Here is an 18,287-nt window from a genome sequence, read left to right on the forward strand (position 1 = left end):
GCCTGGTACTTTCTTAGCCCAAGCGATCATGTGCACCAGCTCCTTGTCGGCCATGCTGGTGAGCAGGGTCATCATGGTGACCTCTGTGTAGGGGCGGGCCACCTTCTGACGAGAACACAGGGCCGGAGGCTCTGCCCCCTGCAGCAAGAACAGCACCTTGGGGGTAGAGCAGGAGATTATGACAGAGTTAGAAAAGATCAGCACCTTGGAGGAAGAGCAGGAGATTATGACAGAGTTAGAAAAGATCAGCACCTTGGAGGAAGAGCAGGAGGTTATGACAGAGTTAGAAAAGATCAGCACCTTGGAGGAAGAGCAGGAGGTTATGACAGAGTTAGAAAAGATCAGCACCTTGGAGGAAGAGCAGGAGGTTATGACAGAGTTAGAAAAGATCAGCCCCTTGGAGGAAGAGCAGGAGGTTATGACAGAGTTAGAAAAGATCAGCCCCTTGAGGGGGGGGGGACCACCCATTCAATTCCAATTGTACCCCTGGAGTATGTATGTGAGTAAGTGTAATAATAATTTGTGTGTTACTTTGTGTTTCCACGTACATATTTATTTATACTAACTGACTTCTTTACTGCTGTTGCTTAGAGATCTATGACATGTTCAGACCTGTTCAGGAGGCATGGTGATTCTGGGCCCACGCCATCCTCCACCACCATTAAGGCTGCTGCTGTTCCTACCCCCGTCCTGAAGGGGCGCTGTCCTGTGCTCCAGGTCTCCGTAGGGTTTCTCTCTGTCACCAGCAGGGCCACAATACCGCTTATCCTTCCTGAGAATCCGCCCACCACGGTCCTTACGCAAGCCTGGGGTATAGAGTAGAGTTAGTAAAGAACACGCACGTACACACACACACACACACACACAAACATACAAATACAGTACATGTCAAAAGTTTGGACACACCAAATCATTCCAAGGTTTTTCTTTATTTTTAGAATTTTCTACATTGTAGAATAATAGTGAAGACATCAAAACTATGAAATAACACATATGGAATCATGTAGTAGCCAAGAAAGTGTTAAACAAATCAACATGTATTTTACATTCGAGATTCTTCAAAGTAGACACCCTTTGCCTTGACGACAACGTGGAACACTCTTAGCATTCTCTCAACCAGCTTCATTACACTATTGAATGCTAAATGTTTCTAATCAGTGAAAGATGAGCAAACAAAAAAATGAGCTACCGCTACCACTTCCACTTGTCCAGCCCGAGATCAATTAACCAAATACACAGACAGAGATTCAGTGAAACAAAATCACATTGATTGATTATCAGACAAGTCAAATCCTTTTGGTATAGGACAGGCTACTATATGAGTAAAGAGAAAAATCCACTAGTAAAATGTTCTGATCATCTAATATACAGTGGGGAGAACAAGTATTTGATACACTGCCGAATTTGCAGGTTTTCCTACTTACAAAGCATGTAGAGGTCTGTAATTTTTTTTATCATAGGTACACTTCAACTGTGAGAGACGGAATCTAAAACAAAAATCCAGAAAATCACATTGTATGATTTTTAAGTAATTAATTTGCATTTTATTGCATGACATAAGTAGTTGATCGCCTAACAACCAGTAAGAATTCCGGCTCTCACAGACCTGTTAGTTTTTCTTTAAGAAGCCCTCCGGTTCTCCACTCATTACCTGTATTAACTGCACCTGCTTGAACTAGTTACCTGTATAAAAGACACCTGTCCACACACTCAATCAAACAGACTCCAACCTCTCTACAATGGCCAAGACCAGAGAGCTGTGTAAGGACATCAGGGATAAAATTGTAGACCTGCACAAGGCTGGGATGGGCTACAGGACAATAGGCAAGCAGCTTGGTGAGAAGGCAACAACTGTTGGCGCAATTATTAGAAAATGGAAGAAGTTCAAGATGATGGTCAATCACCCTCGGTCTGGGGCTCCATGCAAGATCTCACCTCGTGGGGCATCAATGATCATGAGGAAGGTGAGGGATCAGCCCAGAACTACACGGCAGGACCTGGTCAATGACCTGAAGGATAGCTGGGACCACAGTCTCAAAGAAAACCATTAGTAACACACTAGGCCGTCATGGATTAAAATCCTGCAGCGCACGCAAGGTCCCCCTGCTCATGCCATGCAATGTCCAGGCCCGTCTGAAGTGTGCCAATGACCATCTGGATAATCCAGAGGAGGAATGGGAGAAGGTCATGTGTTCTGATGAGACAAAAATAGAGCTTTTTGGTCTAAACTCCACTCGCCGTGTTTGGAGAAAGAAGAAGGATGAGTACAACCCCAAGAACACCATCCCAACCGTGAAGCATGGAGGTAGAAACATAATTCTTTGGGGATGCTTTTCTGCAAAGGGGACAGGACGACTGCACCGTATTGAGGGGAGGATGGATGGGGCCATGTATCGCGAGATCTTGGCCAACAACCTCCTTCCCTCAGTAAGAGCATTGAAGATGGGTCGTCCAGCATGACAATGACCCGAAACACACAGCCAGGGCAACTAAGGAGTAGCTCCGTAAGAAGCATCTCAAGGTCCTGGAGTGGCCTAGCCAGTCTCCAGACCTGAACCCAATAGAAAATCTTTGGAGGGAGCTGAAAGTCCATATTGCCCAGCGACAGCCCCGAAACCTGAAGGATCTGGAGAAGGTCTGTATGGAGGAGTGGGCCAAAATCCCTGCTGCAGTGTGTGCAAACCTGGTCAAGAACTACAGGAAACGTATAATCTCTGTGATTGCAAACAAAGGTTTCTGTACCAAATATTAAGTTCTGCTTTTCTGATGGATCAAATACTTATGTCATGCAATAAAATGCTAATTAATTACTTAAAAATCATACAATGTGATTTTCTGGATTTTTGTTTTAGATTCCGTCTCTCACAGTTGAAGTGTACCTATGATAAAAAATGACAGACCTCTACATGCTTTGTAAGTAGGAAAACCTGCAAAATCGGCAGTGTATCAAATACTTGTTCTCCCCACTGTATGAGGGAATTAGAATAAAGATGATCATTAGCCTCAACTTAGCTAACATTTCCCCAGCCTAATTCTTACCAGATATCCAAACGGAGATTCAGTGAAACAAAAAATCGAGCATTGATTGATTTATCTAGAGGAGTCCCCCACGCTTGAGAGAAATGAATAAACTATGCTAAAGGCCTCCATGTTTGGATAATGTGCTATTACATGTTTTGCCAATCTGCTGTGCATGTTGTGTATTTTGTAGAATTGCATTAGTGCTACATTGGGGGAAAATTTTGTAATTTCCCTGGTCTTGTCATTACATTTTTGGAAGAAATATGAAGAGTGATCCCGGGATAGTCTCGGTATCCCGGTTACCGGTGCTAATCTGTCTTCTTAACTGATACTACCCTTTACAGACTACTGAGGCAAGCCAAAAGAAGAGAATACTGTAAGCTGTGTGTGTGTGTCTATTGTGAGTACCACTGTGTTCCCTTACTCACCTCCTTTCACCATCCCCACTTCATAACACTTTCTGAGTCGGCATGCCTGGCAGCTCTTCCTACGATTCCTGTCCATTGTACACTGGTTAGTCGCAGGGCACATGTAGTCATTGTGACCTGAAAAAAAATAATAATAATTGGGCTGAGACCCCCATTCCAATCACTAGGACTGCCGCACATGTTGTTTTTTCATGTATCTCTGGCATAGAGGGAATTAGAATGTATGATTACCATGGAGACCAGCTGCGTTCTGATTATGTGTATTTTGCTGTGGGATGTCCACGATCCCCTCGAAATATTCTGTATGTCATTTCAGATTCCTCTTCCTTACAAGGTCAAATTAACTCAGCTACCCAGGACAACCTATTGCACTTTATCTTTAGACTGAAAGAACATTAGGTTATGGTTTTAAAACATGTTCACTTTCAGTATTGATGAAACTGTGGTGTCTATGGCATACGACCTACTATACAAGAAACTCCCTTTCAGTCGTTCTGTTGTCTTTTGACTAGTGTTATTTCTCTACACCCAGTGCAAGCCCACCTTTAGCAATAGCACTAAAGTGGTGCTGGCAAATGACAGTGTTACACCTCAAAGTTATTTTCTCTGTATGTAGGTAAGGTCCTATTTAAGTAAACTAGATTTAGTCCAGACACCCCCAGACTCATCAGAATGCCCCCGCTCTATGACTCAACTAGCTTTGATGTGGCTCTGATGGATTGGAACTAAATATGTCGGGTTAGAGATTTGATCAGCCTAAAAATTTAAGCCTGATGCTACCTTAGCCTGATGAGCCCTAGACATTTTATGAGCCTAAACCCAAAAAACGTATTGTGTTTAAATGTATTCAATTTTGAGTTTGCATCCCAATATTACACTTTATATACAACACAGAAGACTCAACTATAACAAAACCGTTTGACATAGAAACACCAGATTGTTGGTAGATCTTTTTAAATAACATTTATTAATTATGAAGAAAAAAATATATATATATAATTGTTTATTATTATTTATTGAATATTCGAAACTTACAATATACTTGCAATAAAGCCGCTCAATTACTACATCATACCAGTCATCCAACAGATTCCCATTCAGAGCGACACACAGAAGCATCCAGTGTCAATGCCCTGCTCAAGGGCATGTTGACCGATCTACCACCAGGCCAAAAAACGTGAACCCGAACGTTCCAAGATCACCCCACCGTTCCCCAATTGTAACGGTAATCCTCTTCCTCTTCATCCGAAGAGGAGGAGTAGTGATTGAACCAAGGCGCAGCGTTGTGAAATGACATGATTTAATTAAGACACGACAAAACAACGAAGACAGAAAACGAACTATACTTGAATTAACTAACAAAATAACAAAACGAATGTGTAGACAAACCTAGACATACGAACTTACAATAAAACACGAAGAACGCACGAACAGGGAAAATAGACTACACAAAAATGACGATGTACAAACATACCGAACAGTCCCGTATGGTGCGACAAACACTGACACAGGAGACAACCACCCACAACGAACACTGTGAAACAACCTACCTAAATATGACTCTCAATTAGAGGAACGCCAAAACCTGCCTCTAATTGAGAGCCATACCAGGCAACCCTTAAACCAACATAGAAACAGACAACATAGAATGCCCACCCAAACTCATGTCCTGACCAACTAACACATACAACAAACTAACAGAAATAGGTCAGGAACGTGACACCAATAGCTGTCCTTCAACCATCTGAGACCCCTCCCACAGTACCCCCCCAGGAAGAAAAAATAAAATAAAAAATCCAATTAATTCCATTCCCCACCCTCAAGAACCCCCAATGCATCAACAACCAAGAGAATGAACTAAAGAGAAAAACGGAAAAGACAGAAGAAAACAGCAAACAACAATGCAAGAAAATAATAAAACAAAATAATACATTTAAAACAAAGGACATCAAGGACAACTAAAATCATAACAGCAATGCCAACTGTATATGTTTGTGTGCATGTCTGGCACTATTACATGTACAGTGGGGCAAAAAAGTATTTAGTCAGCCACCAATTGTGCAAGTTCTCCCACTTAAAAAGATGAGAGAGGCCTGTAATTTTCATCATAGGTACACTTCAACTATGACAGACAAAATGAGGAAAAAAAATCCAGAAAATCACATTGTAGGATCTTTTATGAATTTATTTGCAAATTGTGGCTGACTAAATACTTTTTTGCCCCACTGTATGTGTGTGTTCTTGTATGTGTTTATTTGAATGAGAGTGTGTGTATATGCATGTGCACAAGCACCTGCACGGCATCAGCCTCAGGCAAACCGGCATTAGTTGTAAAAACACTGCCACTTAGTGTCATTCAAATGTACTTTTTATTATGATTTATTCACTTTATTATGATCTATCCACTTGTCTCCAATTCCACATACCAACCCTCAGCTTCCCTCAGCCCATCCCATTGATCTCTGCTGGCCACCCACTTCGGGTTTCTACGCAACACATATCTTTCAACTATGCCGTGATGTTTAATGTACAATTTCAATCTATCCAATCGAATAGAATCCACAGATTGCGAGTTGAAGATAAATACTTTTACTAAGAGTATTAGTATATTAGTAATTGACTGACCCGGTCTCTCCAGATCTCATAACAGTACTATTTCTAGGGTCAGTTTTAGATCAATGCTATGCATTTTCAGCCATTCCTGAACCTGAGACCAGAAACAGGCTACCTGAGAGCAATACCAAAATAAATGGTCTATTGATTCTGTATCCTCACAACAAAATCTGCAGAGCTTGGATGATTTTATGCCCCAAATATTCAACGTTTTGTTGGTGGCAAGAATTCTATATAATAATTTTAGCTGAAAAGCACAAAGTCTTGTATCTTGCGTTGTTTTATATATCAACTCATACATCCAGTACCATGGAATCGGTACATAAAATATGTTTTGTTGTCCTTCTCTGCATAATTTTAATGACATGCTTGAATAATATACGACTAGAATAAGATGCACACGGCCTTGAATGGAGCATTGAATGGTTATGGGTCTGAATAAATAACTGCTATAGCCCAGGTTGGAACTGGGACAATAATTTGGCCTTGGCATTTTATCCACACCAGCCCACATCACAGTGCGTGCTGCCAACTCCACAGGGTTCCAGACTAACATTTTCCCTGGTGTCACTGGTGTCATTAAGTTTTACATTTGGTGGCACCAGCCCTTGATTTGGTCGAGCCAAAATCATGAGTAATCATCTTATAAAGTAATTCATAGTGCTTTATTAAGAAGTATAATACATATACTGTACTACTGAGGTATTCAAGAAATACATGATTTAATCTAACACATCCAAGCAGGAATACATATTCAAGATATTTTGATGTGCAACCTAATCCAGTGATTGTCAATAATTTGGGGTTGACAATTAGACTATACACTGAGAGTACAAAAAATGAGGTACACCTTCCTAATATTGAGTTGCACCCCCTTTTGCCCCCAGAACAGCCTCAATTCATCGGGGCATGGACTCTACATGTGTTGAATGCGTTCCACAGGGATGATGGCCCATGTTGACTCCAATGCTTCCCAAATTGGCTGCACGTCCTTTGAGGCACTTAAATATTTTGTCTTGCCCATTCACCCTCTGAATGGCACACATACACCATCCATGTCTCAAGGCTTAAATTTTTTATTGGATTCAATAGGTGACATCAATAAACTTTCACCTGGATTCACCTGGTCAGTCCATGCTACAGAAAGAGCAGGTGTTCATAATGTTTTGTACACTCAGTGTAGTTGCTATATTTTACTGTTAAAATATGACTGATTTTTGGGGGTTCAATAGAGATTAATTACATATATCTTCATGCGCAGTAACCAGGGGCGCAATATTCACTGGGGACGGGGGGACATGTGCCCCCCATATTCTGAAATTGCATTTTTACCCCCCAGTTTCATCATAGAATGTGATACAAAATGAGCCAACGGTGTGCTTTAGGACCATGCAGACACCTCTGAGCGGTTGGGTAGGCTATTTGGAGTATTTATCCAACTGGATAAAATAATTAATAAATTATGTCCTCCATTCAACAGTAAATTCAATGTCTAAAGAAAACTTTGCAGACCTAATAGGCAAATGCCCTCTCAATGACCGGTGCAAATTGTGCACGTGCACCGCTCCATATCTCAAAGCCATGTTAAATATTTTGGTTGTAAAATAGTTGCTATTTAGTTGAATATGGAGAAAGAAAAATGTAATCTACAGAAAACTGAGGCCCTCCTCTCTTCGACAAGGACAAGGGGATGAAGCTTCCAAAGCTGTGTTATAGGATCAGAACACATTGTTATTGAACACATTTTCGCTCATCACAGTAGCAGGCCCCAGCGAGAACACATGCACAGCAGCAGAGCAGACACTTTCATTACAGGAATCATGAGAATAATGCACTTTACTGTTTGATCAAATCATGGTTTTAGCATCCCAAAAAATAGGACGTTTGAGAGGTTACAACATAGAATATGCTCTTTCTATGTTTAAAGGCACCCTATACAGCGATCTTGCTGTCTATGATCTCGGCTGTCTAACTGATGACAGCGTTTGAATGTGAGTTTGCATGAGCTCAGCTCAGCCTATCACAAAAACGGGAAAGCCCATCTTGGTAGGGGTGCGCGCAATAGCCCCGAGACTGCCGCGCAGCTCCCCCAGGACTGCCACACAGAAATGTTTTATTTCAGCCAACAGAGAGGAACACGAGATTTAATTTCATTCAACTTTCTAGAGTAGTGGTCACCAACTGGTCGATCCCCAAGGTATTCCTAGTCTATCGCCAAACAATTCTATAAAAACCGAACAATAAAGCCTTGTGTTCCTATTTATTTTATTTGTCTTGGGCTGTTGGTGGTAGGTGCACCTGAATTCAGCTGCCCTGCATGCCAGGTAGGCAAACTGTTGCCAATTTGAACAATTTAATGTGTCTGAAGGTACAAACTCAGCCTTTCCAGCGGGCCAGAGAGCATATCAAGTGCACTATAGGTCTACCGCTGGCCAATCAGATTGCTCAGATGACCGTGTCTACAGTAACGTAACAGGCATAAAATAAATCTACAGTAAAATTGATACTGTGAGATTTCAAAACGTTTAAAACCATGACTAGAGAGAGACTGTCAACGAATACAGCAAAGAGCTGCTGTTTGTACGAGTTCATGTTCTTACTCAGCACTGTCAACACTTTGTATTCAACACTTTAATAAACCATAAAATGCACGTTCTTGCTATTTCCACTCAGCGCTACAACAAGCAGTGCAGCAGTAATGAACGAGTAGGAAAGTGTATCTATAGGCTTGCGTTGTTTTTAGTGGCTTAAGTGTTTTTTTATATCGAAGAATATTTCACTTAATCTGTTCATAGGAGTAACAACATGAATCTGTGGATGGGGCATAAATAATGCAGTGCGACTCGATTTTCGCCATCATCTGGAAGACAGTGTGCCTTTTTGGTCAGTGGAGGAAAGGAATAGCTGAGACTGACCATCAAAAGCAGGCACCATCAGTCCAGTAAAATAAAAAGCTAATTATTTAAATGTATGCTCACTAAGCTGTGCCTCACAAGTAATGCAACAACCTATCGATTACCGGTGTGATCATATAGCCTACCTCAAATATTTAAATATTTTTTTTAAATGGCCTGAACAACAATAGATTGTCAGGGCAATTCAAGCAAAGCCAGTATACAGTGATAATGTATTGGGCCTACAGCTTACTTGCACAAACCTCAATGCTACAGTACTGTTTTTAATTGGTCAATGTTGCATAGGCTTATGTTTTTTAAGTCATGTAAAAAAGTAACTTAGCTGTAGATCTCGGCTTGCATTTTGATTCAGAAAGTGACCACTGTGGCAATTGTGATTGAATCAGCGCAATATTAGCCACTTTCAATGCAACATACCAAAACAAAACGAACTATGCAAGATATTTTGTTGTAGGCAGAACACATCGGAGTAGGATGCTACTGCATTGACACGCAAGACTCAGCCTGTACTGTACACAGACTGGAGCGACATAACCAATCAGAGCTTCAGTTGGCCTATATGCAAATAGTACATTGCCATGTATAGATCTGTGCCATTCACTTTGAAGTGGACTGCGTTACAGAACTTCACGTGTGCACATTTAGTTAATATCCTTTGCTAGTAAATTAGTTAATAGCCCAGTTATAAATCATTTGTAGTCAGCAATAAAGGATTGATTGCTTTGAAAAGCAAGCCAGGTAAAGACCTTGTTTTTGTCTTAAAGGGGCAGTGTGTATTTTGAGACAGGCTTGAATAAACTAAGTAACCAATAGACAGAGGATAGTATAATTTGCCTGATTGTCTGTATTAATGGTATGGGAATAATAATGCATTTTATTTTGTAAAGTAGTTTCTTGCATCAAACAACACAACAATATTTTCCACTTGTCTGAAGGACAAGTGGATAAACAGGTTAATGTCAAGCTCTGCATGTTTATTTTAAAAAGTCTCATGGAATGTAGGCCTATACTGAACACCACACATTGGCTGATACTATATGATAGAACAGCTATTTCCATGTTGAAATGTTATGGGATGTGTTTTTACATTGTTTTTGATGGTAGGCAACACTCTGGTAGGCCTACATTATAATCAAATAGCCACAGTAGCCCACTTGGCCACTGTTAAAACTGTAACTTAACTTCTACTTCATCACAATCCCGGATCCGGGAGCACCCCCATCAGTAAAAAAGATGACTAGCATAGCCTAGCATAGCGTCACAAGTAAATACTAGCATCTAAATATCATTAAATCACAAGTCCAAGACACCAGATGAAAGATACACATCTTGGGAATCCAGCCATCATTTCAGATTTTTAAAACGTTTTACAGGGAAGACACAATATGTAAATCTATTAGCTAACCACGATAGCAAAAGACACAACTTTTTTTCCCCCACCATTTTTTTCCTGCATAGGTAGCTATCACAATTTCGACCAAATAAAGATATAAATAGCCACTAACCAAGAAACAACTTCATCAGATGACAGTCTGATAACATATTTATTGTATAGCATATGTTTTGTTAGAAAAATGTGCATATTTCAGGTATAAATCATAGTTTACCATTGCAGCCACCATCACAACTCTCACCAAAGCAACTAGAATAACTACAGAGACCAACGTGAATTACCTAAATACTCATCATAAAACATTTATAAAAAATACACAGCGTACAGCAAATGAAAGACAAAGATCTTGTGAATCCAGCAAATATTTCAGATTTTTTAAGTGTTTTACAGCGAAAACACAATATAGCATTATATTAGCTTACTACAATAGCCAACCACACAACAGCATTGATTCAAGCCAACAATAGCGATAACGAATAAACCAGCAAAAGATCAAATATTTTCACTAACCTTCTCAAACTTCTTCAGATGACACTCCTATAACATCATATTACACACTACATATAGAGTTTGTTTGAAAATTTGCATATTTAGCGGCACAAATCGTGGTTATACAATGAGAATAGTAGCCAAGCTGCCAACAATATGTCGGGAGAAATCTTGGGAGAGGCACCTAATCTAATCAGTAACTAAATTTAAACTTGACTAAAAAATACAGGTTGGACAGCAAATGAAAGATACATTAGTTCTTAATGCAATCGCTGTGTTAGATTTTTAAAATTAACGTTACTACGACATACAGCGTGCATTAAAGCGAGACCGCAATGAAATTAATGGCGTAATATGAGTTTTACATTTTTCAACAGAACAACGAATTAACATCATAAATAGTTCTTACTTTTTGATGAGTTCCCATCAGAATCTTGGGCAAGTTGTCCTTTTTCCAAAAGAATCGTTGCTCGGTTGTAGATTGTCGTCTTCAACTTTGGAATTAGCAGTAAACATTAGCCATGTGGGCCAGACGTGCCCAACTCACTAGAACGCAGCACAAATAAATACCCGAAAATCGCAATATACTGATATAAACTGATATAACTCGGTTTAAAATAACAACATTATGATGTCTTTAACACCTATATCGAATAAAATCAGAGCCGGATATATCTAAGGGCTATAACGGGAGCTTTCTAGAACGCCATCCTGAGGTCTGTCTTGCGTCATGGCGAAAGAGAGAAAGAGAGGACCCCACGTTGCCAGCCCATTTATAAGGCCTCAGATCTGCCTAGCAACTCCATTTCAATTCTCACTATTTGCTGACATCCAGGGGAAGGCGTATGCAGTGCATCTCAACCAATAGAAGACATGCAAATTAATAAACCGACCGCAGATTTCCGATTTCTCACTTCCTCATAGGAAAATTGCTCCAACTCGAGTTCTGTTTTACTCACAGATATAATTCAAACGGTTTTAGAAACTAGAGAGTGTATTCTATCCAATAGTAATAATAATATGCATATTGTACGAGCAAGAATTGAGTACGAGGCAGTTTAATTTGGGAACGAAATTATTACAAAGTGCAAACAGCACCCCCTATTGAGAAAAGGTTTTAAAGTGGGTACAGCCTCAGTGTTCACAGGAATTTGTAAACAATTTTCACAACGTTCAAGTTTGCACTAAGCAGACCTGAAATTTGCTCTGTGCCGAAAAAAAATTGAGGGAACTTTTGTAGGGGGGCAGCAGGTGAGAATTACACATGCGGAGATAATCCATTCACCTACTCTGCATCTCACAAAGACACAGCGGTTGGAACCAAAAAATTCATATTTGGACTCATCAGTCCAAAGGACAGATTTCCACCGGTCTAATGTCCATTGCTCGTGTTTCTTGGCTCAAGTAAGTCTCTTATTATTATTTGGGACCTTTAGTAGTGGTTTCTTTGCAGCAATTCGACCATGGCCTGATTCACGCAGTCTCCTCTGAACAGTTGATGTTGAGATGTGTCTGTTATTTGAACTCTGTGAAGCATTTATTTGGGCTGTAATTTCTGAGGCTGGTAACACTAATGAACTTATCCTCTGCAGCAGAGGTAACTCCCGGTCTTCTTACCATGTGTCAGTCCTCATGAGAGCCAGTTTCATCATAGCGCTTAATGGTTTTTGCAACTGCAATTTAAGAAACTTTCAAAGTTCTTGAAATTTTCCGGATTGACTGACATTCATTGTCGTTTTTCTTTGCTTATTTGAGCTGTTCTTGCCATAATATGGACTTGGTCTTTTACCAAATAGGGCTATCATCTGTATACCACCCCTACCTTGTCACAACACAACTGATTGGCTCAAATGCATTAAGAAGGAAAGAAATTCCACAAATTAACTTTTAACAAAGCACACCTGTTAATTGAAATGCATTCCAGCTGACTACGTCATGATGCTGGTTGAGAGAATGCCAAGAGTGTGCAAAGCTGTCATCAAGGCAAAGGGTGAAGAATCCCTTTGAAGAATCTCCAATATATAATATATTTAGATTTGTTTAACACTTTTTTGGTTACTATATGATTCTATGTGCTATTTCATAGTTGTGATGTCTTCACTATTATTCTACCATATAGAAAATGGTAAAAATAAAGAAAAACAAACGGAAGGTGTAGGTGTGTCCAAACTTTTGACTGGTATTATCACGCCCTGACCGTAGAGATCTTTTTATGTCTCTATTTTGGTTTGGTCAGGGTGTGATTTGGGTGGGCATTCTATGTTCATTTTCTATGTTTTGTATTTCTTTGGTTTTGGCCGGGTGTGGTTCTCAATCAGAGGCAGCTGTCTATCGTTGTCTCTGATTGAGAACCATACTTAGGTAGCTTTTCCCCACCGATGCTTTGTGGGTAGTTGTTTTCTGTTTTTGTGTCTTCACCAGACAGAACTGTTTTGTGTTGTTACATTTTGTTATTTTGTCTCAGTGTTCAGTTTTTTAAAATAAATAATCATGAACACTTCCCACACTGCGCTTTGGTCCATACCTTCTTCCTACGACGGCCGTTACAGGTATATACTGTAGACTCCCAGGTTTCATTTGACACCAAATTGTATGTGTACCTATGATCACCCTCCATACCCAATATTATTCAGATATATTCAGATATATTAGGCCTATAATTACTGTGGCATTAGCTATGCTGCAACAAATGTACCTGTCACAAGAAAAAAAGTGACCAGCTGGTGAGATGTTACATGCATAGTGGAGGTGTCATAACACCCATAAAACCTAGAGGTCAAACAGGGAAATGGTTCCAATTGTTTTTCCACCATTCAATTAATAAATTTAGCAAACATTAGATAGTTAATCCAGATTTTGTTACCTTTGCCTCGATTCGGCAGTCTTGTCTAGATCATCATGGCATTTATAGTTCTTTATGATAGCCACATTAATTAATTAGAAATTCATTTTGGGGGGCGACAATCCAGGCGAATATATTGGTAAAACTCACCTTGTCCTGGAGAGATTTACACAGTTATCAAAATGGCACAAAACACAGCCCTTATTTTAAATGTTTAAAAAAAAAAAAATGGTGGAAAAACAATTGGAACCATTTCCTTGTTTGACAGTTAGGTTTTATGTGTAGTATGACTCATACTGTGGTACTCTATTGTGAACTGTGCTCCATACTGACATGCGCTGTCTTTCCCCACTCCATCCCCATGTGGCACCAATAATATGCTTTGGAGAAGAAAAAAAAATCTGTGGTGATTGGCTCGTGATTTGCTAGTGTCAAAGGAGGCAGAACCAATGAGAACATCAGATTCTCCGGGAAAAATTCTACCAACGGCCTCCTACATACTCCCAATATGGTTCCCAACAGGCTACAAATTTAATTCACATATAAGTGACTCGGCCAGATATACTGTAAATTGACCTTACAAAGCTGGTTAGGAGCCACACACACACACACACACATACACACACACCCACACAGAGACGCACACACAGACACAAACACACACACACACACGCACAGAGATGCACGCACACGCACACACACACACACACACATACATTTACACACGCACGCATGCACGCACACACACACACACACACATTGCATTGACACAGATGTTGGGGAGTGGGATATAGTAGTAGGGATGAGAGGAGGCTTACCTTGGATGCTCCTTTTGAAGAAGGCTTTGCAGCCCTCGCAGGACCAAACTCCGTAGTGGTACCCAGAGGCAAAGTCGCTGCAGACCGCACAGTACCTCGTCTCGTTGGCCATCTCAAACACCCTGACCCCTGACCCTGCCGCACTGTACGACTGCTGCCTATCGGAGGCGATGCAGAGCTTCTCCTCTGACGCTGATAGCTGATTGGTTACCACACTCGACCTGCAACACAGGGTTTGTCAGATGATTGTCTTTGCTGGGTGAGTCAAAGATTGTCAAATATATTGACAAGATAGTTAATTGACCGCTCTAACAATGAAAATACAGTACATGTCCTCAAAGATGGAAGGCGAAATCAGATGGGACCATTCAAGCCAATTAGAGGGCAGATACGTGTGTGAACAACAGGTCATGGAGATAGATAGAGGACTCATCTTTGTATCTGTACCCATTATAGCGTCTAAGACAGCATGGGCAGTGCCATTGAGGGTATCTCCATTTTAAAGTAGTCAATTTTCTTCTTCATTGGCTGATTGCTCCAAACTCATATGAATCCCCACCAAGTTGACTACATTAAATTGGTGGAAGCCCTCGATGCCAATGACAATGTTAAAATGGGTTATATCCATGATGAGTTCTCTATCTATCTCTATGACAAAGGGCACAACTCCGATATAAAGTCGTTGTTTTTTTAATTGCAGAAATGCCACTTATATCAGTGCATTCGTAACAAACTAACCATTAAAAAACTTATATTACATAAATAAGCCTCACAAAGCGAATTAGCAATAAAACATTTTTTATTTACTTCCATAAAAAAAATCCTGAAATTATGGTCTTATTTTTCGTGGAAAACTCTCGCTTGCCTCTTCCTCTCTGGATGAGTCAACCTGGAGTTGTACTTTGTGACATAATTTTTTCAAGATGACAGCACTGAAAGCTCTTTTACAAACTCGTTAATTCAAATGTGCCTTTTGGGCAACATAAAATAAATACGATTGAATTGGTTTTCTCCTTTTAATAGTGTGCTGGTTGTCTTTAAAAGCATACTTCTCTAATGACCTCTGCCTTGGTTTCAATCTAAGTGCTTTGAAAACATGGAACAACCAACATCAATTTCTCTGATAAAAATCTCACACCTGTCAGACAATGATCTTTTCTGATTCAATAGAGAGTGAAAAGTGTAATAGAGGTTCACACCACTGAGCCTTTCAATCCCTCAAAGGACAAATTGAGCCAATTATAGCTAACAGCAGCATCTTAGACTAATCTGCTATCCCTGAGCAACTAGATCTGTCTCCATCTCATTCTGGAAATGAAATGTGCGTGTGTACTTTTGTTGTTCTTACGTATTGTTCTTTTCTCAAGGTCTCCAGCAAAGTCGTTAATCGGAGGGATTAAAGCTCCGTTGCTACGGCTTTATAAACGCTGCTCACAATAGCCTAAATATTTCCCTTCTGATAATGAATGAATGATCTTTCATTTTTAATGACGATAACCTAGTACAGTAATGTCACATATACAGTATTTATATAATGAGCATAATAGCCAACTTTGAGGACTAAACATTATTGAATATATGTAATAAAACTAAGTCCTGAGTATATGTTTAGTTTTAAAGAGTCTATTTTGGCTGACTATCATTATTTGTTGGCCAGACAATCTACTAAAAAGATGCTAGAGAAACAAAAGTACACAGAGCAAAATAACAAAATGGTATCCCCTAAAAATATTACTGTTAATGTGGGATAAGAACAGTCAAACAATGAAGGGAACAATAAAAAAAAGGCCAAACCTCTATATCTACAGTTTATATTCACTCAATGTAGGGTATCACTCTCTCTCTCCGAGCAAAAATATCATATGGGTCAGGACATGCCATGTCTTTACTGAAATGCTCTGTCACAATTACATAATTAGTGGTCAGGTGTACCAGACTTACAGGGACATGGCAGCTGTTGAAAGATACTCCATAGTCAGTAACATACACTGTCCAAATAACAATGATCAAATAAACATCACATCACTGATCTCACTCTCATCTACTTACATTACAACAACACATGTTCAGCCAGAACAGCTGATTCCCATATACTAAGGCTCAACGACAGCTTAGATCACTCACCTGTATAAGGGTGTGGAAGAGGTCTCCAGGTAGTATGACTGGCTGGGGAGACCATGGTGGCTTGGGGGGTGGAGGAAGGGGCTGAGCTGGGGGCTGGAGGACACAAACACCAGTGGGCCAGTGGGACTGCTGCCCAGGGACTGCATGCTGCCATCCGAAGGGGGTCCGTGGGCATCCTGGGGGGTGGTGGAGTAATAGAGGGGGGCCGGGCCTTGGGCAGGGGCTGTGTAGTCATACCCTCCGTCCAGGTAGTTAAAGGCGGCTGCCCCACCACCTCCGCGTGTCTCCTCAGGGTACATGTTGCTGTTGGGGGTGGTCGGCTGCTGTGGTGAGAGTTTTGGGGGGGAGATGGTGGGGCTCTCCAGGGTCGTTCGGGATCTGAGAGGAGCTCCGAGAGGTTTGGAAATCTGCGTATGGGACTGTCTGACCAGCATCACATTCACAGAACAACAGCAGTGACAAGCAGCTTGGTTTAGACTGGCTCACTAAGGGGTGGGAGGGGAGAAGGGCTCTGTTCTGTCTTCTCTCTCTCTTTTCTCTCTTGCTCTGTTCCTTCCTTAACAGCCTGTGCTAAGCAACTCAGTACTGGCTGTTGGGCTGAAGAGGACGGGAAGAGGCGTTCACTAGGTTCTCTCTCTCTCTTTTCTCTTCCCTCCTTGCTCTCTCTTCCCTCCCAGGTTTCGCATGGAGACAGCCCAAAAACATTCCTCCCTCCCACTTATTTTTGAGAGGCAGAGCTTTTCTCTTTTCCCTTAACTATCTACACTGCTGTGGGAGGGAGGGATGGAGGAAAGGACAACAAGTGACAGATATATAGAGATAGAGCAAGAGAGAGAGAGAACGAAAAGAGGCAACCACTCCAACAACTCCCCTGTCCCCTTACATTTTTTCTAAAACGCCAGCTTCTTTTTCTCTTCCCTGAAAAGCTTTTAGAGGACGCCGCTAGGCTCCAAGGAGAGTTACACCCTGGTGTGACTTCCTCTCTGAATGCTTATCAGTCATTTAGTTACATGTACTGCCGTGGCCCAGAATATCACTCCTTTCTGACTCACTCTTCTAAGAAGTTAAATCATTATTGAATGTGTCTATCAGTGGATTTATGTGCAAATCTGGCAAATTATACGAAACAATTCCACGAGAAGGAAGCAATAAAATAGGAACCCATTACATGAAATACATACAAAGACGTCATATATACAGTACTTACCTTAATGACGATATGGATCAATATTCAGCTCTTTGGGTCTAATCATGAGCATTGTGTTGAGTGGCTATAGGGACTGTTCCTTTCTCCCTGTCCTCTCGCTCTCATCCCTCTTTCTGAGATCTGGCTTCGCATCACAATGTGAAAAAAGAGATTTGAAAAAGGTAGAAACAAATGAACGCAGCCGGATCGATATTGATAGTGTATCTCTAGAGCAGGTCAACATGACACAGCAAACAGAATGTGAGGTCAACATCGTTCTGATGCCAACATTATGCAACTCCAAGTGGGGAAAAGATGAGAGGATTCAGACATCAGGCAATGCATGTTCTTATATGTTCCATCTTTTCATAGCCTACATCTATACAGGAAAACAGAATACAGCATTGCAGTAAGATCACCAAACTACACTGACCAAATCACACTCTACTATGACCAAG

At 40.7% G+C, this 18,287-nt stretch overlaps 1 protein-coding gene across 5 annotated transcripts in view; it reads right to left on the minus strand.

Moving 5' to 3' along the window:
• The window catches only part of esr1 (estrogen receptor 1), a 28,117-nt gene extending 10,134 nt beyond the window's left edge, over positions 1-17,983 (minus strand). Inside the window, exons 1-6 of one of the 5 annotated variants that reach the window (XM_055885251.1) lie at positions 17,851-17,983; positions 16,644-17,021; positions 14,520-14,740; positions 3,450-3,566; positions 613-806; positions 3-156 (exon numbers count right to left, since the gene is read on the minus strand). In XM_055885251.1, the coding sequence (XP_055741226.1) occupies positions 3-156; positions 613-806; positions 3,450-3,566; positions 14,520-14,740; positions 16,644-16,942 (985 nt within the window). In that variant the 5' untranslated portion in view covers positions 16,943-17,021; positions 17,851-17,983. The other 4 variants (XM_055885249.1, XM_055885252.1, XM_055885247.1 and 1 more) reach the window with 4 other exon arrangements.
• Between the last annotated feature and the right edge of the window lie 304 nt (positions 17,984-18,287).

The sequence above is a fragment of the Salvelinus fontinalis genome, chromosome 27 (genome assembly GCF_029448725.1).
Source record: "Salvelinus fontinalis isolate EN_2023a chromosome 27, ASM2944872v1, whole genome shotgun sequence".
In the NCBI taxonomy this organism is placed as follows: Eukaryota; Metazoa; Chordata; class Actinopteri; order Salmoniformes; family Salmonidae; genus Salvelinus; species Salvelinus fontinalis.